This window comes from Colossoma macropomum, unplaced genomic scaffold (assembly GCF_904425465.1).
Source record: "Colossoma macropomum unplaced genomic scaffold, Colossoma_macropomum, whole genome shotgun sequence".
NCBI classification, from domain to species: Eukaryota; Metazoa; Chordata; class Actinopteri; order Characiformes; family Serrasalmidae; genus Colossoma; species Colossoma macropomum.
Window position 1 is genome coordinate 570,001 of NW_023494800.1, and position 26,646 is coordinate 596,646.

Sequence of the window (26,646 nt, forward strand, 5' to 3'; positions counted from 1 at the left end):
GGATAGATGGATGGAAAGATGGATGAATGGATGGGTGGATGAGTTTACAGTGTGTTTGAATGTGAATATTTTATATAATGTAGTTTGAGGGTCATTATGAGGTTTATGAAGTGAATATTATACACAGGCAGAATAAACACTGTGTCACTAAAGAGGTACTGAGAGAGTAAAAAACCCCAGAAGATGCTGAATCAGTGCCGTGACCGTGAGCTGCTCTCGGCCGAGAGAAGCCGTGGATTATCCTGTATATCCTGCTGTATTATATCGGTATAGTCTCATAAACACCCTGCGGTTCAGCCAGAGCAGAGAGTGACACTGTCCCAGCGTCTGCTTTGTGTCAGGAGCGGGAACCGGGCTGCAGGGTTCCACCCACTGCCTGTCTGAGGCTCTGAAGCCTGTGTGTCTCTGGCTTTCGGCGGGGCCTCCTGGAGCGCCAGCCGCACTAAACCGAGCGTTTGTTTAGAGCTGCAGAAGTGGAGGGGGTGAAAATCAATGCCTCTCATAAATCCCACTTCTCCTTTTGGCTTTATCGGGGGCCGTGCCTCTGCGCTCTGCACTGCCCCCCTGCAGGCCCAAACTCATAAACGGGAGATTTATGGCCCTCTCAGGGTGCCGTACACGTCCTCTAGCAGGAGTGAGGGGTGTAAAAGAGCATCACTCTGCATCAGTCTGAGCGCAGAGGTTCAACTGCAGCGATTTCAGATTGTACGAATTGATAAATTGATTATAATAATACTCTACTAAGTATTATTTCTTGGCCATAGTGAAGTTCTCATGCTAATTTCAAGTGTAAAACGTTTCTTTATTGTATCCATTACTGTGTAAATAGTTCTTCCAGTCACATTTTTGTATTAATTCTTTTAATACTTCTGAATTGTTTCAAAATATCTGAACCAAATTGAATCGTTATGCATTAAATCGTTTCCCAATCGAGCCACAGTGTGAAAATGCATCAGTGCTTTTTGATCCATCGATCTGAAGCTGCAGATTCAACTGCACTGATTGTGGAAAGTTAGAATCTGCTATAACTGATCATAATAGTATAATTTAATATTCACTATCCAGTATTATTTATAATCTTTGGTAACGGCTACAGTGTTTCATGGTTTAAAAAGGTCTTAAGGCTTTGTCGCCCTATTGTGGCACAAACTGAAAGTGTCCTGGATGTAATGAATATGTAACTGTAATATACTCATGGTTTTAGTACGGAAATATCAGCATTTATCTAAAAGGTAAACTTCAGCAAAACTGATACAAAAATGCATCATAAAATGGTTAAGTTTACCAAACAAGTCATGATGTGATATTCTAGCTAAAATCTCAGAGAATAATTTTTACAGTGTATTAAAAAAAATAAAATTTGTAAAATAATCTCTAAAATCTGTAACATCCACATCCCAGAAGCCTCTACATGTTCTCTGTGTATGGGACAAAGAGCGTGAAGCATATGGTCTCAGCTCAAACTGGGCGAGTATCAGGCGTAAAAACATGAGCTCATCAGTTAATCCAGTATAAACCATTCACAGATACTATTATACATGTTCTGGACACACAGCAGGCACCTCTCCACATCTGTTCTGGGAATGTGAGCCTATTTTAGACTTTTGAAACTTTTAATTCTACTTTAATGAAAGTGTTAAATCTTATTTATCTCCCAAACCCGCCTGTCTTTACTGAATGATTGAGGAAGTTTTACACGTAACCAGCAGAAAGCAGTTCTCTGGTTTTACTCCAGCTAATAAGCCGATTTTTCAGTTTTAGTCGACTCCTAGTTTTAAGTCAGAGATTTTGGATTTGTGACTGTGAGACTGAAGAAGGCCCAGTCAAAGACTGGACAAGCTAGGACTGAAAAGCCATCTGCTACTGGACATTTTGTATAAGCATTTATATGGTACTGTTATCACTGGACTGTTACTGGTCAGCTATTTTCACAAGTGAACAAAACTCAATAACAGAAATGAAAAACATTTAATAACAAATAAATCATTCTAGCTAATAAAAAGATCTAGGACATGTGAGTGTAGAAGGAACACAAATGCAGCTTGATGCTAATACATATGGAAGTTTCCACAGACAATCCTGCAGATTATCTCCACTAATCTATGAGAATATATTCCCAGTTTCTACATTAGAGGTCATTACATTACATTAGCATCGTATTAAGAAAATAAAGACAGATACTCACAGGTGTGTTTCAAGGCCTGTAGCAGTGAACTGCATTGGTTAACCAAACTATGGCAACTCTAAAGGTACATACTTAATGCAAACTGTTATAACATTTCACCACTAGAGGTCTCTACTGAGCAGCAGACAGCACATTCAACATAAAGCTTGAAAGGGCATTTTAGCCTTAAAGTAGCATTGTATATGTTTTTTTTTGTAATTTTTAATCTGTGTATTTTGTACTTGGCATGTATTATGCAAATATATCATTTAACAGTTATAGAAAAGTAGTAATGTTAGCTATCTGGAAAAAAACTCAAGCAAAGCATGTAGTCTTTTAAAAGTTCCTCCTTCTTCAAGATGCATCATCAGAGGGGGCTGTGATAGTCTTTATGACAGAAAGTCTCACTCCTAGCACTGTTGTGGCTCCACTGCCGGAGCGTGTTTGATCAGCGATGGTGGTGTTTCCTCTTTAATGAACAAAGTTTGATGTATTGTTTTGGACATTTTCTTGAACAGTTCCTTTGTCAAATTTGCATATTTGGTGTATTTTTAAAAATAATTCTGCATCATACCGAAAAATCAAACTGAACTGTGGTTTGAGATTTCATGATGCACTGAATGAGGGCTGGGCGATATTGCAAAAATATTACATCATGATACTTCAAGACATTTTCACGATACACAATTTTTTTTTATTTATTTATATGTATTAATTTGGTACAGACAACATAGAACCTGTAGTGCCACACATAAGAAATACAACGATAATAGTAATAACTAGAAACAAGCTTTTACTGAAGGAAGCGCAGAATGGTTGCACAGCTTAAATGTTTCCCACTTCCTGTTAGGTTGCTAGGTGATTGCTAAGGTGTTGCTAGGTGGTTTGGTATTGTATTCCAGATGGTTGCTAGGCGGTTGCTATGGTATCCCAGGTGGTTGCTAAGATGTTGCTAGGCAGTTGCCATGGTGTACGAGGTGTTTCTTAAGTTGTTCATAGGGAGTTGCTAAGGGGTACCTACGTGTTGTTGAAAATAAATAGGAGTCTATATGAGGAACGAGGGATGAAAAAACGACATATAGAGGAGTGCGGGTCATGATACCATAATAATAATAACAATAATGATGATGATAATAATAATAATAATAATAATAATAATAATAATAATAATATTAATAATAATAAAAACCTACAACTACAATGATTTTATTCAGTATTTTACAAACTGCACTAAATCCCCCTAGACAGGCCTAATTGTGCTCACATGTAATTCAGCATGTATTCAGTGTCAAGTCCCCACGATATGCTGAGAAAAGTGTATTTTGACAGAATTCATCACGATAATGATGAAATATCGCCATATTGCCCACCCCTACAGTGAATAACCTCTAAAAGAATAATAACCGAGCTGAATGGAATGTGGGAGCTGGTGGAAGTCCGTGTGCGTGAGACGCTGCGCTGTAGCTCCTGCTGCTTTTATTCCTCTTCACTGACCACATGTTTGGGACACGCATGACACCATTTATTCTGACAGGGCTTGGCTCAGCGTGGACGACACAGAAAAAAGAAGAAGCGCTTTTATGCAAAGTGTTCATTTATCCTGACCTCTGAATCACAGTGTCCACGCTACAGTGGATGTAGGCTGTGATGGTGTGAATATCAGCTGGAGGCTGTGCTTCAGGTCAGGACTGCACTTTTAGAAATAAAGGTTCTGTAGGTCTTTCGTTCATCAAGGTACAAACAGTGTAAATGTTCACTCAGAGCTCCAACAGTGGTTTTAAGGTCTGATTGTGAACCTTAAATAAGTTTCTCCAGGTGGAAAGTTCGTATTTGTACCTTTTCATAACCGAATGTTTTAAACAGAACAGTAAAATAAAAGCCTGGAGACGAGACGGGGTGTGTGGAGTCAGTACAGCTTAGAACATATCATTTCAGTGGATTATGGTTCAGTTATGTTCCCTGACTAAAGGTACTGAGATGGAGCCTTGAGGGTTCCAGCCCAGTGACGAGAGGGGCACTGACCCAGAGACAGTTTAGTACCTTTATTTCTAAGAGTGTTTGCCACTCTGTTAATATGCTACAGTGAAAATGTATCACAGTATTGTGTATTTATTGGGATCAATAATACACTCTAAAAAAGATGATTCTTCAAGGGTCCCTTAGTAAAGACAGTGGTACTGTATAGAACCATGAACACTCAAAGAACCATTTGCAGGCTTAAATGCTTCTTTGCTTGGTGAACTGGTTCTTCAGACTGATGGAGAATGTGTTGTTTGGCGTTTCTATGTAGCACAAAAAGGCTTCAGCTGTTGTGATGTCAGTCTTGTAGTAGTGAGTGATATTCCGGTTCACCTGATCTACCTGCCGGAATTCTTTTTAAAGGTAGTTTTATCATTAATGTTATACTGATATGCATAAATGCAGATAAAGTGACATACAAACAGGTCAGAACCCGCTGACCTTCACCTCTCATGTACTGAGCTGCAGCCTGAGGTCAGTCTGTCCAGTTTAAAGTCAAAGGAGCGACATCAGAGTGTAATGAGTTAACGGGGAAAAGAGAGCGGAAGGAAAAGCCAGTCTCTTGGGGTTAGACGTTAGCCGTTAGTCTAGCATGGAGACTAGCCGGCTCTCTGTGTGCTCCGCCTGCGGCACTCCTCGCTCGGCCGGCTGCTTCGGGCGACGCCGCAGTCTTGGCCTATAAGCTGAGAGGCTCCGCAGCTTCTCAGCTGAAACTGAAAGAGTGAACGGCTCTAATATGTACTAAACTCCAGCGTCGGACGCTCTGAGATTAGAGCGACTGTCGGCTTCCTATTCGCCAGCTTCTTTTTCAGATTTTCCTGTTCCACCTTACAATGATGCAGCAGTAACATTCTGGGCCTGAGGCACCAAAACATAACGGTTGCACCATTTAAGGTGGAACAGGAAAATTCGAACAAGAAGGTGGTGAATAGCCGTCTTCAGCTTCGTACCTCAGAGGAGCCGCTGTGGGCTTTACACTCAGTCGCCTTCACCTCGTTAGGGTGAGAAAGCAATACAGTATATAATACATATCTGACTGTACGTTGATCATTTCTGTTTTTACTGTTTCACCCAATAAAATATTTTAGATTTGCTTCAGCTGTTAAATATGATTCTTATTAAAAGTGAAGGGACGTCCAGAATGATACGCCATCGTTAATCTGCAGAAAAGGTTTAGTTAAGCAGCCAAAATGGTTTTATTGGGAAAAACATACAGAAATACACTGTAGCGTGATATATACACTGAAACCATCAGTAGCCTTAATTATACTGTGGTATAAATTTTTGCATAATACAATAATAATAAGAATAAGAATAATACAAGCTTGTAGGACCGTTTTCGGTGCTTTTAGCCCTTTAAAGGGAACGAGGGTGCAGTCTTTTTTGTGCACACTGTGTCACATCACCACTTTGACCTTTACTTGACCTTGACTCTTGACATGTGACTAAGCTAATTATAGCGTAATAAGTATAAGAGTCCTCTGTTTGTATACCGTGTAATGGTATATAAATGAAATTTAGTAGAATAAATGAAATTTACTGTAGGCTGCGAGGCGGATGCAGCGGCTGTATATATGTTCTGCAGGAAGCCATGAGTGGACGAGAGGCAGAGAGAGAGATTGAAGGGGAATTACGTCGTTTTTCAAAATTTCCCCATAACTGAGTCATTCGGCGTGGTTTGGTGTGAAATAGTTGATTGTAGAGACTCATAAAACAGTGTCTCAGTCATCAGGCAGTGAATTCATAACCGTTTCATGTAGGAACTTTCTGTGAGGGAGCTTTTAGAGGTGGACGTCTGGTTCCTATCACCACCACTGTGAACAGTTCTGATAGAGACGGGCGATATGGCAAAAAATATAATATTGCAATATTTTAAGAAATTTTCATGATAAATGTTATGTCATGATATTTATTTTTTTAGATATCTGATCAGCCGGAACAGAGAAAAAAAGAGCCAGCAGGGCTACATTAAAAAATTACTATCAAAACCAGTGAACACAGTGATTTTTCTCAGTATTCATCACAAAATCCAGTTAAACAGACTAATTTGCTCTCTTGATAATGAAACATGCAGTTGGTCAGTGTCTACAAGTACTGATGATGTACATGAAAAGCATATTGTATTGAATTGTGACATAATTTATCACAATAACAATATGTAGTATCACATTGCCCAGCCCTAAATTCTGACTCTAGATAAGAACGGTGCGTTTCACACCAAACCACTCTGTTTACATCTGAACCAATTAATTATTCAGAAATTCTGAAAAATTGATGGACTTCCCCTTTAAGAGAGAGACAGTGAGAATGAGACGGGTGCTTGCTCTGCCACTTTCTTTCTCATCCCCATCTCTATTTGAAGTCTGGTGTCCTCTTTACTGACCTGGCTGGGCTTTGTTGTCTGACCCAGCTGGGCTTTAAAGCTGCCTCAGAAAAACAGCAGCACTGCAGCGTCTCAGAGACACTGACCTCAAACAGACTCACACTGAAGGGCAGTTAAAGGGGAACTCCACCAATTTTTCAAACTTTCTGCATGATTCATTTTTTTTCCTCCCATCCTGTTTTTATTTTTCCATTCTGAAGCTGAATAAGTTTTGGATTAAGACCAAACTTACAGCCAAATGTTGCCAGAACAAGCAGATCTAAAATAAGATCAATTTTATCTGGGCTACTGTATTTGCTGAACATCATTTTAATATGATCTCTAATGATAAATAACATTACAGAACAATGTTAAGATCATTAGTGAGCTAACTAAATTAGTAGGTTAATTCAGCTGTTCAGTGCTAACCTGGTAAAGTAATGTGGTCAGATTAGATTAGCAAGCAAGCAAAGTTTATTTAAATAGCGCCTTTTACAACAGGTGTTGCCACAAAGCAGCTTTACAAGGAAATCAGCATTACAGAAAGAAATCCGGGTCTGAGCCCCCATGAGCGTCACCAGAGGCGACAGTGGCAAGGAAAAACTCCCTAAGAGAAACAGGAAGAAACCTTGAGAGGAACCAAGACTCAGAAGGGGAACCCATCCTCCTCTGGACGACACCGGATAGTAAACATTGTTAGTATAAAGTATTATAGTACAAAAACAGGGAAAACAGGTGGAGCAAATGATTAGTTTGATTAGTTCATGCAGCAGCAGCGGCATCAGTGGGGTCGGGATTAGGATTGGTCCCTTTCACTCAAACAGTCATCCCACAGGGGAACTCCACTGATTTTTCAAAAATTCTACATAATTGAATGCTTAAGATGTACATAGAGCGGTTCAGAGTGGTTTGGTGTGAAACGCTCCGTTCTAGATAAACTTACCGAGTCAGAACTGTTCACAGTGGTGGTGATAGGAACCAGACGTCCACCTCTAAAAGCTCCCTCACAGAAAGTTCCTACATGAATTCACTGCCTGATGACTGAGACACTGTTTTATGATAGTTTAGAGAACTTATACTCCATTCATGGTGGAGGGATACATGCAGGGCGCTGTGAGGCAAAATAGTCCCCAAAGAAAACTTATTATTTCAGATTTTCCACTATTTTCATCATCAACATTCCATGTAAACTCAGAAGACTCATGTAGGTTCACTGGTGGTTCTGGATAGTAAATAAAATGTCTATATTTGTGTTGTAGTCATGGCGACCCCTGGTTCCTATCACCACCACTGTAAAGTCATCTGAACCACTTCACACCAAACCGCTCTGAATCACTCTGTTTACGTCTCACGCACTGAATAATGTTGAAAATTGGTGGAATTGGTGGAATTCCCCTTCAGTAAGAGTTTGTCCCCCTTTGCTGCAGTAAGAGCCTCTGCTCAGCCACACAGTGTCCCATTTTGTTGGTCATTGCTTTTCTATGGGGATTATACAAGCTGTATCAGCAAAGGGTGACCTTATAGTAGCTGATCTCACTCGTTAGGAGGACTGTCTGGATACTTTTGGACATACAGTGTAAATGATTAAATGCATCACGGTAGGCAGACAAACCAGATGATCACGGAAGTACAACCCCATTTCCAAAAAAGTTGGGACGCTGTCCAAAATGTAAATAAAAACAAAATGCAATCATGTGCAAATCATTTAAACCCTATATTTTGTTGAAAATAGTACAAAGACAACAAATCAAATGTTGAAACTGAGAAATTTTATTGTTTTTTGAAAAATATTTGCCCATTTTGAATTCGATGCCAACAACATGTTCCAAAAAAGTTGGGACGGGGGAACAAAAGGCTGGTAAATTTGTGTAATGCTAAAAAAACACCTGGTGGTTGATTGACAACAGGTCAGTAACATGTTTGTGTATAAAGAGCATCTCAGAGAGGTGGAGTCTTTCAGCAGTAAAGGTGAGGAGGGGTTCACCACTCTGTGAAAGACTGCACCATCAAATAGAGCAACAATTCAAGAATAACGTTTAATGTTTCTCACAACATAAAACAGCAAAGAACTTCTGTTTTTCATCATCTACGGTACAAAATATCATTAAAAGATTCAGAGAATCTGGAGAAATCTCTGTATGTGAGGGACAAGGCCAAAAACCACTACTGGCTGGCCGTGATCTCTGGTCCTTCAGGCAGCACTGCATTAAAAACAGACATGATTCTGTAGTGGAAATCACTGCATGGGCTCAGAAACACTTCTGAAAACCACTGTCTGTGAAAACAGTTCATCACTGCATCCACAAATGCAAGTTAAAACTCTAAAACTGCTGCCACCTTCTCTGGGCCTGAGCTCATTTAAAATGGACTGAGGGGAAGTGGAAAAGTGTTCTGTGGTCCGACGAATCAACATTTGAAATTCTTTTTGGAAATCATGGACACCGTGTCCTCCGGGCTAAAGACCACTCAGCTTGTCTTTTTTGACGTCTTTTTCAGGGAAGGCCTTGATTATTTCAGCAAGACAATGTCAAACCACATTCTGCATGTATTACAGCAGCATTGCTCCGTATTAAAAGAGTCTGGGTGCTAAACTGACCTGCCTGCAGTCCAGACCTGTCACCACCTTTTTAGCCAACTGTGTCTGAACACATTGGAATTAGACCTCCGCATTTAACCTGTGCAGTGAAACACCACATACACACTACTGAACACACACACTAGGGGGCAGTGAGCACACTTGCCTGGAGCGGTGGGCAGCCCTATCCACAGCACCCGGGGAGCAGTTGGGGGTTAGGTGCCTTGCTCAAGGACACTTCAGTCACGTGCTGTCAGCTGAGGGGATCGAACCGGTGACCTTCCAGTCATAAGACTAGTTCCCTAACCTCCAGCCCACGACTGCCCCCATGGTGCATTGAATGCATAAAATGAAAAATATGACAAATGAGCCCCTGAACTGATGAGCAGCTGAAATCCTGTATCAAACAAGAACAGGAAAACATTTCACTCTCTAAACTACAGCAGTGTCTCCTCAGTTCCCAAACGCTTACAGAGTGTTGTTAAAGGAGAGGTGATGAAACACAGTGGTAAACAGGCCAAAATGGGCAAATATTTTTCAAAAAACAATAAAATTTCTCAGTTCTAACATTTGATATGTTGTCTTTGTAGTATTTTCCTTTAAAATATGGTTGACATGATTTGCATATCATTGTATTCTGTTTTTATTTACATTCTCCACAGCGTCCCAACTTTTTTGGAAATGAGGTTGTAAAACAGTCAGTGGGATTTTTTTACAAAGGGGCAAACGAGGCCAGGTCAGAACCATGAGGGCAATAAACAGGTTCATGGGGAACCAAAGAACAGAGAAAGTGAACATGCAAGGGTTAAAGGCTGCAGTAATAAACAATACAAAATCAAAGACCAAGGGAAACTAAAGGGGCAAACGAGGGACTAAAAAAGGGTTAATTAACAAACACAAGAGGTATAAACAGGAAAAACACTCGATACGCAGAAGTCAGGTCTAATGACATCATTCACAACAACAGCTGATATAGATACATACAGAGGTAATGAGAAGAGAGGAAGGCAGTTAGAACTTAAGGGAGGAGGACCTGTGCAGCTGTTTGCAATTGGTAGGTAGTGGTCATGTGACTGTGCTGTCAGAACCTGATGAATCATGGAAGTTGAAGTTTACAGGTTGGTTGGAGACATTGGACAGAGAACTTGTAGAGAGGAGAATTTCCACTCCATAATGTCTTCTGGGTTTCTCAAACGCTAGAGGGCGCTCCTGAGCGAGTCCAAAATGAATGGGTTGATATGGAGCATTTGAGCAGAATCATAGTTTATAAATGCTGAAACATTTTTAATATAAAATAACAATGATTTCCTGAACACAGAGCAGCTTAAAACATTTTAACACTGCTGTTCTATTTTTAAGAGCTTTTAAACTGGAGTTATAGGAGTTTAAAACAGCGCCTCATGTACATTCATGACGTCTGTGAGCGCGAACAGCCAATGAGCTGCTCCGCTCGCCAGCCAGTCAGCACGCAGTAGCAGTAATGCTAACCAGTCAGCACGCAGTAGCAGTAATGCTAACCAATCAGCACTCAGTAGCAGTAATGTTAACCAATCAGCACGCAGTAGCAGTATGCTAACCAATCAGCACTCAGTAGCAGTAATGCCAGCATTCTGCTGCCCAAAACCCGTTTGCTGTAGAAAAAGGTGAGTTTTCTTTGGTTTTTAGTGAAATACATCATTCTACTTTCTATTAAAAACTATTTTAACCCTTTTTTTTTTAGCCATTGAGCTCCATTCACTCCCATTCATTGAGGACTCGCTCGTGGGCGCCCTCTGCTGTTTTGCAGTCCTGTTTTTCATATAATGGGGGAAATAAGAAGTGGCCAGGCTCCTCATAAACCGGCTCTGACATGGAGGAACCAGGTAGCATGACAAAATGCTCCAAAATCACTCGGAATAAAACCCTTTTAACATTAATTTACATTAAAAGTTAAGAACATTTTTGTCGTCTCTTATAAAGTTTAAATTTTTGAGATGCATGTTTTTCTTTGATAGCAATGTTTTTTTTATTGACCACATTATAATTTATTTTTGACGTTATTTCATCTGCTATTGTAAATGTGTGGTTTATACATATATAATGTTTTTATTTAGGGTTGAGTTCAGGCCCTGTTTACCGGTGTCGGCGCTGTAGGCGGGGCAGCTTGTCTCTTTGCTAGTAGGCGAGGTGGTCTTAGTGGATGATGTTGTTGGTTTAAAGGCAACTCACAAGTGTTTCCAGTCAGTTTGAGGGTTTTTCTTGCGGTGCTTCAGCCCCATCTGCTGGGTGAGCCCAGGACTGCACATCACTGACTCATTAACCATTTCTTACACTGTGCGTCCAAAACTCTGTGAACGTCAGAGTTTCCTCTGAAATGAAGGTGTTAATAGTGAGTCTGTGCTGCAGTAACAGCCTCTACTCTTCTGGGAAGGCTTTACGCTAGATGTTGAACATTGCTGTGAGGATTTCATTGAGCATTAGTGAGGTCAGGTAGTGATGTTGGATGAAATATCACCATTAAAATCAATTACTGCAAATAATGCTATCTTAGCGAGTGAAAACATCTTAAATCTTAAATCTAGTCAATATGTCTCATATTGTCTCATATATCTTATGAAAGTGCCTTTTAGATCATTTGACTTGTTGCAAAAATTATCTGCATTATTTCTCAAAACAAGTAAAATGATCTTCCAATCAAACGAGACACTTTCACCAGATAAATTTACTTAGAACAAGTAAACATGTCTAGAAATACGTTAAGTAATGCTGTATTATTCTTGCAGCAGTCTCACTTTGAGAAATATGAGATATATTAACTACATTTACAATGTTCACTTGTTAAGACAGCATTTTCTGCAGTGTAGATGTTGAACATTGCTGTGAGAATCTGATTGAGCATTAGTGAGGTCAGGTACTGATGTTGGATGGTCAGTTCTGGATCACTTCACCTCATCCCAAAGGTACTGGATGGAGCTCCTTCAATCCAGAGAACTCCACAGCTTTGTACCACTTTTATTCCAGGACACACATAAACGAGAATTCGGATCTGCACTGCGGAAAATGAGATCTTGGAGAGCGAGATCATCTTAAATGTAGTCAGCATGTGTAATGATTCTAATCTTGAGATTGTTAGAACATTATAAGAACTTAGAACCTTTTTGTAGACACTTTTACCTGCTGGTAGTGAAATTTAAATTCTATTAGTGAACAATTTTGCTTGTTTCTTTAAATAAGTAGAATTATTGGCATCATGTCTTGGAACGAGCTGATCTGCTAATAGAATAAGACACATTAAACATGTTCAAACATCTAGAAACAGGTTGAATAATCTGATTATATCCTTACAGTAATCTCATAATGAGAAATATGAAATATATTTGAGGTGTTTTCACTTCCCAAGATGCAGTTTTTTCGCAGTGTGGGGCGTCGGGGACTTGATTAGTCACTGTCATCTCTACAGCGAGTGAACCAGCCCATGGATTCCATCCCTGAACGTGTCACTGTTATTGTGCTTTTCAGTCCTCCAGTCCAGTGTTACTCTGCATTGCTGCATTGATGATCCCAGATCAGGTTAATGATCCGGTGACGAGTTCTATCAGCAAATATTACACACTAAAACACTCTAGAACAGTGTTTCTCAGTCCATTCCTCGGGGCCCACCTGACGGTTCGCTGAGCTCCCAGTACATCTCCACCTCATTCTGAAAAAAGATGGTTCTTCAAGGGTTCTTTAGTTGTATATAGAACCATGAACACTCAAATAGCAATTTGAATAATTTGCTTAAATGTTTTTTTTTTGCCTGGTTGAAGTGTTCTTCAGATTGATGGAGAGTGTGTTCTATATAGAACCATAGCACAAAAAAGGGTTCTTCTATTGTTACAAGCTTAACATTGAACCCCTTTTTGGTGCCATGTAGAACCAACGTTCTCCATCAACCAGAAGAACAATTTCAACCATGCAAATGGTTATGTGAGTGTTCATGGTTCTATATAGAACTACTGTCTTTACTAAAGAACCCTTGAAGAACCATCTTTTTAAGAGTGTGGGTATTCAGTGTTGGCTGAGTGTTCATATTACAAGCTTTTCAATAATTATTTTTCTTTAATTGCTCAGATCTGATCGCTCTGCTTTGTAGTTCACGTTCATATTCATAAGAGCCTGTTTACATCTTCAACATGCGTGTTGATCGGATCAGATCATGTACAGATTACACAAATGTAGACAGACAAATGTGCCAGCTCTACCTAATAAGCGACATAAGCAGCTGCTTGGGGCCCCACAGCCACCAGTGGGCCCCAACCACTTCTAGGTTGTTACTGTACCACTGCATTGTCTAAGATATGAAAAAGAAATGAGCAACCGGTTATTATGTCTCAAATAGAACGGACGCATCAGCTGAAAAACGCAGAAAAAGCTAAACATAAAGCGAATAGTTTTAACATTATGCCAGTTGGTGTGGCTTGTAGTTGGACAGCATGAAGTAGTGAAGTCACAGCTTCACAAAAACTAACAAACACTGATGCGGTTAACTCGTTTTACAACAGTGGCTAACAACTTTCCCGGTTAGTCCAGGCTCAGATACTCTGGCTGTGATTAATCCTCATACGCGTGCTCATTAAAACGTGATGTGTATGATAAACAGCATGAAACATGAAGTTGAGTTGCCAGAGAAGGAGAAAGAAATCGAGCTAATATTTATATACAGACCTAAATATGTAGAAAGGAAAGCATTTATAACAGTAAAAGCAACACAGGATTACACCAAACTAAGCTTAAAATTAGCAGGATAAGCAAGAAATACTGTGTGGTGGGACAGAGCCCTGGATCCAGAATGAATCTGTAGTTTAAGCTGTAGCTAATTAGAACTCAAAACAATCATCTGATCATCAACAATGCACAAATACCCGTTATAAATGTATATGATTCAGTTATTATTATTAGTTAGCCTCTAATTTTACAGGACATCAGCTAGCAAGATAAAGAGCCCCCCCAAAAAATAATATCATCAGCAAATATCCTCAGAAACGTCATACTCCATTATGTCCAAATATCAGTCAGCCAGCCTGTCTTTAGCTGAGTGAGTACCTGAACTGTTCTGTGTGAGGGGTTAGTGTAATGTAGTGGTTAACACTGCTGTTCATCACACGGCAGATCAGGGCTCAGTTGAGCAGGAACACCATGCTACATCAGAAAGAGTCCTTCAGCAAGATGCCTAGAACCACATTCTCCTGCCTCGGTAACAGGATTACATCCTCGCATCACTCTGGATAAAAGCGTCTGCCACATGCTGTAAATGTGGAAGGAGAAGAGCTGGTCTGACTGGGTTTACTTAAACATTCGAATCTCATGAGCTCAACTAGATATTTCTGTTAGTGTTCACAGCAGAACGTCAGCCAGTGTAGCTCATCATTTACAGAAGTTGAATAAGCAAGAAAAGGCGAGTGAACATCGGAACCGAGATTTATTATGTTATGCAAACTCCAAAGTTTTTAGAGAGTAGTTGTTACGAGATCACATCTGGCCCTGCGAGACCACCCAGAGGAAAAATGTCTTTCTTAAGATCGTCTCAGAGAAATAAAGCAGATCTCAGTATTATATTAATGAAGGATCACTGGTTTCTGAGCTGTTCCTCCTGAACCTCCTCAGGAGAAAAGAGGAGATTAACATCAACGTCTCACTGTGAGACGTTCTGGTGATGAAGGAGAAAAGCATGAGTTCTCCTTCTGCACTGACAGACTGCTGAGAGTGTTCTGTGATCTAGAACAGAGCTGTATAAGAGAACGATGAGATCTCACTCTTCACTCATGGAGATATTACTCTGAGACGGGGCTGAGACGAGTCAGACTCTAAAGAGTTAATCTGTATGTGTGACAGTGTTTTGATCAAAGTGAGTAAATCTGAGTTTATTTCTCCGGAGCTGAATTTCAGAATCAAGAGAAAACGGCTTCAGTCTCGCTCTGATTTCACACTGGACTCAAACCACGTCCAGGAGAAGAACCTGAGATCAGGAGGAGATTCATTTAGATATTCTTTTCCTCCGGGTGGTAATAAAGTTGTCGTTGCTGGAAAAAAGTGATGTGAATGTAGCACCAGTTATTGAATACTACACTGCAAAAAGTGGAATAATCTTAAATCTAGTTAATACATCTCATATTTCTCATTATGAGAGTGTAAGAATATAAAAAACATTATTGGACATATTTCTAGACATTTTTACTTGTTTTAAGTCATTTTATCAGGAGGGATTGTCTCATTCCATGGGCAGATTATATAACTTACTATAAATAATGCTTATAATCATCTGCCAAGACTCTTTCACAAGAAAAAGTGACTGAAAACCAATAAAACTGTCTAGAAATAAGTTAAACAGTCTTATAATATTTTAACCACAGTCTCATAATGAGAAATAATAGATACAGTGACTACATTTAAGACCATTTTCTGCAGTGGAACATCACCAGGCCGTCCCACCTGGTTCTGCTGCCCTGAGCATGTTTAGTTAACTGTTCTGAAGCGTTCCGTGTCCAGGTGTGAATTCCTTTGGAACAGCCACTCTCCTTTGGAACGTTGTAGCTCCAGCAGGCCCTGAGGACTGGACTGAGTAGTAGTAATAATAATATTAATAATAATAATAACAGATATGTTTTTATTTACTTTGTCACCCAGCTGGATCTGAGTAACGCTGCTGTGGAAGCTCTGTTGGCTGCAGTTGCCACACTTTCCTCCTCCCTCTCTCTGCTGATGCCGAGTGTCTCTCTCTCTTTTTTTCGTTGTAACCGTTTTTCCGCTGCTTCCCGTAGCACAGGTGCAGCCGTGAACAGCAGCGAGAGCCTCCCTCCGTCCTCCTCCGTCAACGACATCTCCTCCATGTCCACCGACCAAACCCTTGCCTCCGACACAGACAGCAGCCTGGAGACCTCCGCCGGACCCCTCGGCTGCTGCAGGTGACTAGCCGCCTGCCTGCGCAACCCCATGTTCTTCAGAAGGTGATCGGACCCCCCCCTCTCCCTGAACGAGAACAAAAACGCGTACAGATTCAGTGATCTACCAGAAAATGCTCAATATTGTAATGTGTAAAAACAACAATTATTATAATAACAACAATAACAATAATAATGAGATGCTCCACAAATCTGACGTATAATTACATGTAATATAAGTACTGGGTAACTAAAAAAGCCTGCATTGTCATTCAAAGGAAAAAAAATATATATATATAAATAATAAAAAAACACTGATATGTATATTTATGAAACCCTCACTAGTTGCTTTGCTTTGTACTCCCTTCATATGGCATCCGAAAAAAAAGAGCTTAAAGAGGCATCTCTGTGAAGTGTAATGATAATTATGATTATAATAATATTAATAATAATACTGTTAACTGGATGATCCCCAGTACTTTGCAAGCTTCTGTGCTCTTTCAGTCGATGTGGCAAGGTGGGCCTCTGTGTTTATGACTACTCAAACATACCCCCCCCCCACTTCCCCTTACCTGATGTGATGGTTTTGTGCCGGACCTCCAGAAGCAGGGGGTCCCGATCAGAGGATTGTGTTTGTGCTGGGCTCCTCCTTGTAAGGGGGCCAAATGTAACCCTATCTTTTGTATATATGTAATTCTGTACAGCTGTGAGGCGTCTCGAGTGGGACTGACGGCCAGTATCGGGAGTTCTCTTGCGCACCTTGCCACATCACCGCTTTGACCTTAGTTGCCCTTGCCTGTAGTCTTGCATGACCAGAAAAAAAAAAACGCAAGTGACTGAGCTTATTATGACATAACCCAGTATAGAAGACCTTCGTTTGTATACTATGTAAGTAAACTAATCTACTGGACGCTGCGAGGCGAACGTCAGGGGTTCTGCTGGTGAAGTGGTCGTATATGTTTCTGCAGGAAGCCACTGGGGGGGACAAGCACTGTCAGTTCCATCCTCGGTGGGGTCTCCCTTCCATAGACAGCACCCTTCACAGTTTTCCATTTTTCAAAGGAATGTTTCAGCTTTTTAACCCCTGTTTGCTGCATCTGTAGTTTGGGGTCAGTCTCCACTGACCATTTACTCAGAAAACAAAACAGACACTGCAAAAATCTTAAATATAGTCAATAAATCTAAAGTTTCTCCTGTTGAGATTGTTGTAAGCTTATTTTACGGTTATTTACTGTATTTCTAGACATTTTGTTCTTGTTTTAAGTATTTTATCAAGTACGATTATCTCACTGTACTGGCAGATGGTTGTGCTTGTTTTAGTAAATGAGCTTGAAACCAGCGAAATTATCTGCTAGTATAATCAGATAATTTTACTTAATAAAATTACGTAAAACAAGTAAAAAATGTCTAGAAATAAGTTAAATAATCTTAAATTAAGTTTACAACAATCTCAACAGGAGAACGGTTAGTTTTGTTGACTATACTGAGTTGCTGAGTTCTGTCAGTAAACGTTTGCGTTAGATACGTATTTTGGAAACACTTTCTATTCGCACTGCAAATAATGGGGTCTTGTCACGTAAAATTATCTTGAATCTAGTAATAAATCTAATATTTCTCCTGTTGAGATTGTTGTAAGCTTATTTCAGGATTGTCTAACTTATTTCCAAACATTGTTTCTTGTTTTAAGTAATTCATCAAGTAAAATTATCTCACTATATTGGCTGATAATTTTGCTCTTGAAACCAGCAAAATGATCTAAATTTATCAAAATTCTTATTTATCAAAAATATAAAAATTATAATATATTATAAATGATTAATTATGGTGAGATAATTTTTCTTGATATAATTACTTAAAACAGCTCTTAATAAGTGCACAACCATCTCAAAATAAGAAATATTACATAGATCAACTAGAATGAAGATTATTTCACAGTGTGATTTTCCAGTTCCAGTGTTTGGAGATCTGCGATGAACTGCCCAGCTCAGTGACGGACTGCAGTGCGTAATATTGTCAAGTATGTTTCAAATCCCGGCCAATGAACGCTGTAGTGTGAGCTCCTCCACTACAAACAGTAGGGGCAGCGATGAGCAGGGCTGGGGTAGTTACTCACACATAGTGATCCATCACAGATTACTAACGATGTCGCTCAAAATGCACTGCAAAACAAGATCCTGGCAAGTGAAATCATCTTAAATCTAGTTGATATGACTAACATTTCTCATTTTAAGATTAAGAACGTTATTAGAAGATTTTTAAATATTTTTTCCTTGTTTTAAGTGATTTTAATGATCTCTATTGGGAGATAATTATGCTTGTCAGAAATACGCGTGAAACAAGAAAAAATATCTGCCAATATAGTGAGATATTTTGACTCAAATCACTCAAAAGAAATAAAAAACACCAAGAAACAATTTAAATAATCTTATAATAAGCTCACAACAGTCTCAAAGTGAAATATATTAGATATGTCAACTAGATACACAAGATAACATTTTAATTGTTTTTATTAAATCTTAGCAAGTGAAAACATCAATATATCTGTTATTTCTCATTATGAGACTGTTGTGAAAATATTATAACATTATCTAACTTATTTCTAGACATTTCTACTGGTTTTAAGTCATTTTATCTCATGGAAGTGTCTTGGCAGGTCATTTTAAACATTAAAAATGATCTGCCAATGAAATGACTTAAAATGTCTAGAAACACTTTCAGTAATGTTTATATATTCTTTCAACACTCATAATGAGAAACGTAAGATATATTAACTAGATTTAAGATTTTCACTATTGTAGCGTTTTTGAGTTTCCTCGTTATTAAATCTTTATAAACCAAACGTCGCCTATAGAGTATAATGGTAGAGTTTTGAATTTGAGTTATGTCACTTATTTTAAATGTTTATGCACTGCATTCAGCAACTGCCCACTGGTTTCTGTTATACATGAGTTTTCTGTTATGTTAGTGGAGGGAAAGTCATAATTAGTGTCTGTGGTAATTAACCGTATACTAATAAGCTACAGATGCAGCAGGTGGAGATTATTCCTTTATTCCACGCGTCATATGCTGTTTACCGAGAGCGGGTTGAGTGCACTGTAAGCATGTGAGTGCAGAGATTGGAGAACAGCTGTTTGTCTTGCCTTAGGCTGCCTTGCATGTCATGCCCTCTAACCCTTCCTCTGATTCTCCATCACCTCCCAATGTATATATATGTGCATATACACACACAGTGGAGTCCAAAAGTCTAAGACCACATTAAAAGTCTGGAAATAAACAACAACATTTTAGAATCTTGAACATTTTAAAACAAAGAAAAGTTCTAACGGATAAAATGAAAAAGAAATATTTAAAATTCTGCTGTATTTCTATCTCACTGCTCAAACCAAAGGTGTGTGTGAAATTGAGCTGTTTGTACTAAAAGCTCAGAGTGTTTTTAGTCTGATCTCTTCAAGTGAAGCTCGAGTTCAGACTCTCAGGTGGGTCTGATCTGCTGATCAGAGACTTTGTGGAGACCGTACAGCTCGAGTGCACATTGTAATTCAAAGCGAAGCAGGGACACACCACCAAATACTGAGGAAATCTGAAATTCGTGTTCAAATTTCAAAGATTCTAACGCTGGATTGTGAAATAGAGGCATCATCACCAGTGCTCTCAGACGTTTGGACCCCCACTGTATGTTTGTGTGTTTATATATACACATTTGGGAAAAGGGCCTGTTGCCAAAGTACAGAGTCTGTGTAGCCATGTTTCAAAAGGGGGTGCCGGGTCAAAGCATTCTTACCTCATCCTCTCAGCCTCGCTTTCTAACGGGTTCATTGTTTTCCCGCCCCCCCCCATCAACAGTCGTCATGTATTTACGTTTCTTGTCTGAAGGGAATCCAAATTTGCTGACTACCTAAAGGAAAAACTCTGCGTGAGATGAAGACATTCTGAGTGTGAGTTTATTTATTTATTGAAGGTGTTTATTTTCTAAGACGGAACCTGAATCGGGTAGTGCCTTTGAAATAATGCAGTTTCCTCTTCTTTCATCAAAAAAATGACCATAGCAGTAAAGCGACTGCAGTGAAGGGTAGTAAGAGTTCAGGTGAGGTTGCCCAGGCGGCGGCTGGGTTATTTCCCATCACTACAGCTAATCTAGAGCTATATTAGTACGTCGGCGGTGCCTGGTGTGTCGGGTCTCTTCCCTCCCAACCTCTTTGTCTTAGTATGCACATAGTCACCCACTCTCCAGACCATGTCCTCCCCCTCTTTACGAAAAGAGAACGAACCCTCACACATAATTGTTGCATTTCTAAATGATGTAATGTAAATGAAACCTCAACCTTTAATCACATGACTGGTGTTTTTCAGTTCTAGACTAATGATAAGCCTCATTCCGTAAATGTTATGAAGTACACAGTAAAAAAAATGGATCATATAATATTTAAGTTGTATGGTTTTGTTTTGTATCTGTACTTGTCTGATTTGATCTGTGTACTAAATCATTTTAATAAAGGAATGAAATGCACATTATTTCGTTTGTTTATACCAATTGTTAAGCTACAGTAATTGGGCCATTTTGCTGTCTTATATTTTGTCTAATGCTAATTTTTAGATTTATTTCTAAGATTTATTGCTATTCTGTCATAAACATAGATTTTGGGGCTTTAATCTTTCATATTTACTCTTAACACATGCACTGAAACATGCATTACTACTCAGAACTGCATTTTGAAATTGAAATGTTGTTGGCCCTAATGCTGTACCCTGAGGCACACCTACTGTAATAATAAGGAAATCCTTTGTTGTTCCTTATTTATGTATTTCTGGTACTATACATGCAGACAGTACACTATTGTTAAAAGGGAAAACCATTCTAAAAAGATACTTTTAGAGGTTTTAGTGATTCTTCGTGTCATAACAGCCCATACTTTAATGAATAATGAATACTGCTCTGGGTCTCTTGATCATAGTCAAATATTTAAAACCTTTGGAAGTCTTATAATCAGCTTTTTCGTTCACACAACTACTTTCAAAACATTGTTTATATTTTTTTGCATGAACAACACCAGATGTGCAGTTGTATTTATTTTTGTTGTACAATCAAAAATGCAAAAAATACTCAAAAGTTTGCAATACTCTGGTGTGAATCTGCATCACGCCTGCTTTGTTTTTTTGTTTTTTTGTTTTTGTTTGGTTTTGTTTTTTTTTTCCTCAACCAGAACACACTACAATGTGAACATCATCACACTGTGAGGGGTTCCTAGAGGTCTCCAAGGTCAGGCTGTCAGCGTAAGGCGGCTGTACATGCTTTTACAACAGGGTGGACATACAAACATACAAACACACAAACACATACACAAAAACACAAACATGTAGTAGCTTTTGTATTTCAATTGTTACGATTCAGAACTAATTGTTAACTTCTGTTGTGTACTAAACTGAATTCATTAGAGTAGAAAGAGAAGAACGTGATGTGCTGTCATGCATTTTATAAACAATATTTTTCAACAGGTTGACCCAGGTATCACTAACTGCTGGGTCAGAAACAGGGTTGATCTTGATAATTCATCCTCTCTATCTTACAGATCTTTCTTCAAAATGGTGCCACAATGCCAGTCATTCAGTACTGACAGAACCTTCTGAAAACTCAGCTTTTGTATAGAAGTCATAGTTAGTGGAAATGAATTTATTGCTGTTGAGGTTTTAAATATGTATGAAACCCAAAACAGCCCAACCCAAAATTCTCCACCACTGACAAACCCCAAACGCTGGGCTGGTGTGGAGTACCTCTGTGTAATTTAGACTATATCTTCAAATCCCAGCCTTGAATCCAGTTTCCGGTCCTGGATTTTGGAATCACTGGAAGTTAACTGAGCTGTTGATGTAGCTGATTGGCCACTTGGTGTTCTACCTACCAGTAAATACAAAGTCCTGGACCCAAAACTTTGACCTCTGCTCTTGAATGCTCGTCTCCATTCTTGCCATTCTAGAATGTTCTTCCCCACTCATGTTCATCACAGTTTCATGGATTGTGGAATCACTGACAGGTGCATCACTATGCTCTTTGGTTCTTGGTTCTTCAAGGGTTCTTTAGTAAAGACAGCGGTTCTATATAGAACCATGAACACAATTAATCATTTTCATGCTTAGTTCTTCAGACCGATGAGGAATGGTTCTGATGATTGGTGCTGATTTTTTTGGTTCTATAGAGCATCAAAAAGGGTTCTGCTGTAGTTATGATGTCAAGCATGTAACAACAGAAGAACCCTTTTTAGTGCTACATAGAACTATATACGACACATTCTCCATCAGTCTGAAGAACCATTTCACCATGCAAAGAACTAAGCATGCAAATAGTTCGTTAAGTGTTCATGGTTATATAGAGAACCACTATGTTTACTAAAGAACCCTTGAACCATCTTTTTAAGAGTGTCGGTGGCCAATCGGTTACATCAACAGCTCAATTAACAGCCAGCGATTACAAAATCCAGGACTGGAAATCGGATTCAGGGTTCAGATTTAAAGACTTCTGCAGAATCTGATACTCAGGATGAGGCAGGTCACTCTGAACGCCTCCTGAGCTCTACGCTCTGACTGAGATAATGTGGGTGTTAACAATGAATGTTGAACAGTTTACTTTTATTTTTTATTATTTTACTTCGACTCTGTGCTGCTTTGCTCTGTCATTGGCTAATGACTTCAAAGATACCAGCATCCAATACAATAAACAGCCTGAAAAGGAGATTTGTAACGAGGTGCTAAATTAGAGCTTAGGCCTCATGTTCTGAACTCCACGCTGTCGGAAACTGAGGGACAGTAAGAGTCCATCTCTGCAGAGTTGACCTTTTTTACACTGAAAAAATAATGCAGTGGATTTTCACGATTTAAATGTGTACATCATCAACAAAATATCAACAGAAATTCGTCTTAAACTGCAAAACATTCTATCCTGACTAGAGTTTCTCATTAAGAGATTGGTGTAGAAATATTGTGATTATTCAGCTTATTTCTAGATGGTTCTAAAAGGGTCCTTTAGTAAACACAATGGTTGTGGATGAATCCATGAACACTCAAAGAGCCATTGGCACATTTAAAGGGTTCTTTGCATGATAAAATGGTTCTTAGGATTGATAGGGAATGTGTTTTATATGGTTCTATATAGAACCTTTTTGAAAGGGGTTCTATATAGCACCAAAAAGGGTTCCGCTATTGTGACAATGTCAAGCTTGTAAGCTTTTTGGTGCTACATAGCACCGTATACAACACATTCTCCATCAATCTGAAGAACCATTTCACCATGCAAAGAAACTTTTAATCAAGCAAAAGGTTCTTTGAGTGTCCATGGTTCCATACAGAACCACTGTCATTACTAAAGAACCCTTGAAGAACCATTTTTCATTTCATTTATGTATATATATCACTGCTGTCACAAAACCTCGTATCTCCATTTTTGGTGTTTTTCAGTTTTTAACATAATTTGAAAACATCTGTGGCCCTTTACAATTTTTGTACATTTCATGATGAATGGACCAAAAGAAACGGCCAAAAATGATTAGGAAAAAAGTCTGATTCCATTGACTTACATTAAAAGTAAAGAGGGTTTTTTCCTTCTCCTGTAAAGTTACCATTTTTGGTTTTGTTCTGACAGCAGTTATATATATATATATATATATATATATATATATATATATTCAGATTATTAATTTTGCCTATAGTTGACATATTTTATCCACATGGAAATGAAGTACACGTCTGAATCAAGTACATTCAACACTGCCCTTTCTTCAGTGTGTAAAACGCGTCTGTACCGTACAGCGTTCTGTCCCGTATCTCTTAAACACAGTTATTTCCTGAGAGTGCAGACTGAGGACTACATGGCTGATGTTGATTGATGTTAATTAATTAGTGCTGTACTGTTCAGTTGGACCTTGTATTGTAGTCGTGAGGGTGTCGTCTGTAGGCAGGAAGCTGAAGAAGGAAAGTGGTTCTAAATCTGTGATTTGATGTCTGAACAGTTTCATATATTTAGCTGTGCTTACAGCTAAAGAGCTCTAAAGACCTAAGAAGGGTTCAGTTTGGTTCTTGTAAAATCTGCCGAGGCCTCATGGCCGCTGTTAAAATTATGAAAACCGAGAATCACCATCCAAAATGCACGCACTGTAAATTTAGATGGAGAATTAACTTTCAAAATCTTTGTTAAGGATTTTAAAGCACTTTCTAGCCATATTCCTACATTTTGTGACCTAAAAATCATTGGGCCTCCGTCTCCAATAGCTTCCTGAGTTTGTTCTTAAGTGTGTTCTTGTGAACGATCCTAAGAAAAAGCCCACGTCAGATTGATGACTTGCTCTTGAGTGTGTGTAGATTCTGTTCTTACCTAAGAACAAATCCCACATAGGAACACACTGGTGAATGTCAGAATCTTCATCAAAACTGCTTAAGTGGGTTCTAAGCAGAAAGAACGGTTGGAGAATGAGGCCCATGATTCTGGTTGCATCTACCAACAATTTATGATACACACAGATGTGACACACTGCACCATCATCTACAAACAATAACACAACACACAGCAATACAGGCAGCACTAATCAGCCGATTTGATCTTCTTTTTATGGTTCAGCCATCATGATGGTGCAATAAACAGCTGTTTTGGTACCAACGGCAGGTTGAGACACTTTTCTGAACGTGTGGTCACACTGTAAACACACGAACCCTCATGGTGATGTCGAATCCAGCTGACTGAGTCTTTTACTCGGTTTTATTGGTGTGTCTTTAAGCCATTCATTCTCTTACTCTCTCTCTCTTTCTCTGTCTGTGCTATTAAGTGAGCCATTCTGTTGAGATTGTAAGATGTACGAGATGGACACTGTTTGGGTCACTTTGAAAAGTGATGGCATTTTTTTTTCCATCTCCTGCTCCAGGCTCTTGTTAAGATTAAATTGATATATTAAAGAGGAAAGAAAAAAAGAAATGGTGAAAAATAAATAAATAAACAAACTGAGTTAAACAAAGGTACTTAAAGCAAAAACAGCACAGTGGAACGCTGTTGGCACTCGACATTTTAAAGCTACTCTCTGTGTATAAATACATATATGTATGTGGTTGAAAATAAACAATTCCTTTGACCTGAGTCGGCGCTTTCTTTCTTGCACTATTAAATCCAGTTTGGAACCCTCGTGGCTATCTAGGCCTTCAGAGAAGACCTGATGCTTTATTGGAACAACAACAAAAAAAAACGTCATAAGTATTTTAGTAATACTCTTATTTCATAGTTTAGTTTGGTTTGGAAACAAAAGGGATAAACTCAAGAAACAACCAACAGAAAATTATCCAATCAGGATTGTTCTCTCTGTGGTATCTGGGCATATACAGCTGAGCTGCTCTCTCATTGGTTAGGACTGAAGGCCTTCCAGCTAGTTGTTAGGACTGTAAAACAGTGGCAGCAGCTCTGTGCAGGACTCTACTGAAAGAGTGACTGTAAAACTGATACATACATATATATATATGATATATGATGATATATATGATATATGACTGCTACAAGCTTCAGATAAAACATATAGAATGACTTTTATAAGCTTTAAATGTCCATGTCACTAACATATTATTAGAGATCCCATAGAGGGGCTAACACAAATGAACATTACCATAGAGGTGTGTTTTGTCTTGAATTTTAACATTTATAGCCCAAACTGAAGGCCTAGCTCTAATAATCACAGTTTTGTTCCACTGATCAAATCAGGCTACATCTGATTAAACCACTTATCATTAATTATTGTCCTGTCTAACAAATCATGAGTATGTTATATGAAAAGTATTGAAACTGTTTTGGAAACCATTGTTTGGATTTGCCATGTAATCAGAAACATGATGGGCGATGAGCTAGGTTACTTTAATTTTGGCCAATTTGTGTGGATAAAGAGCGAATAAATACATTTATGATCTTTGTTGCCTGTTGGTATAAAAACTTGGCATTTCAGAGTGGGTTGGTGTGAGATGGTTCAGATGTCTTTACAGTGGTGGTGATAGGAACCAGGAATCACCATGACTACAACACAAATATAGACATTTTATTTACTATCCAGAGCCACCAGTGAACCTACACGAGTCTTCTGAGTTTATATGGAATGTTGATGATGGAAAATAGTGGAAAATCTGAAATAATAAGTTTTCTTTGGGGACTATTTTGCCTCACAGCGCCCTGCATGTATCCCTCCACCATGAATGGAGTTTAAGTTCTCTAAACTATCATAAAACAGTGTCTCAGTCATCAGGCAGTGAATTCATAACCATTTACTGTAGGAACTTTCTGTGAGGGAGCTTTTAGAGGGGGACGTCTGGTTCCTATCACCACCACTGTGAACAGCTCTGACTCGGTAAGTTTATCTAGAACGGAGCGTTTCACACCAAACCACTCTGAACCTCTCTGAATGACTCTGTTTACGTCTCACTGACTGAGTACTGCCGAATCTGAAAAATCAGTGGAGTTCCCCTTTGAAAAAAGGACCAAAAAAGTGCTATAAAATTTGTTATAATTAAAATCATAATTCAGAATGATTGGTGCATCTCTAAATAAATCTAAGTAATAACCACTGACCAGTCACTACCTTAACTTGCCTGAGCACAAATCTGGTAATTATAGTCT

General features: G+C 38.9%; 1 protein-coding gene across 6 annotated transcripts in view; it reads left to right on the forward strand.

Moving 5' to 3' along the window:
* Window positions 1–16,846, forward strand: part of mapk10 (mitogen-activated protein kinase 10) — a 145,239-nt gene extending 128,393 nt beyond the window's left edge. For 2 of the 6 annotated variants that reach the window (XM_036588121.1, XM_036588115.1), the window contains exon 13: window positions 15,905–16,047. In XM_036588121.1, the coding sequence (XP_036444014.1) occupies window positions 15,905–16,047 (143 nt within the window). Of the gene's footprint in view, window positions 1–15,899 lie in introns of all 6 variants that reach the window. The other 4 variants (XM_036588114.1, XM_036588120.1, XM_036588119.1 and 1 more) reach the window with 4 other exon arrangements.
* Window positions 16,847–26,646: the final 9,800 nt, after the last annotated feature.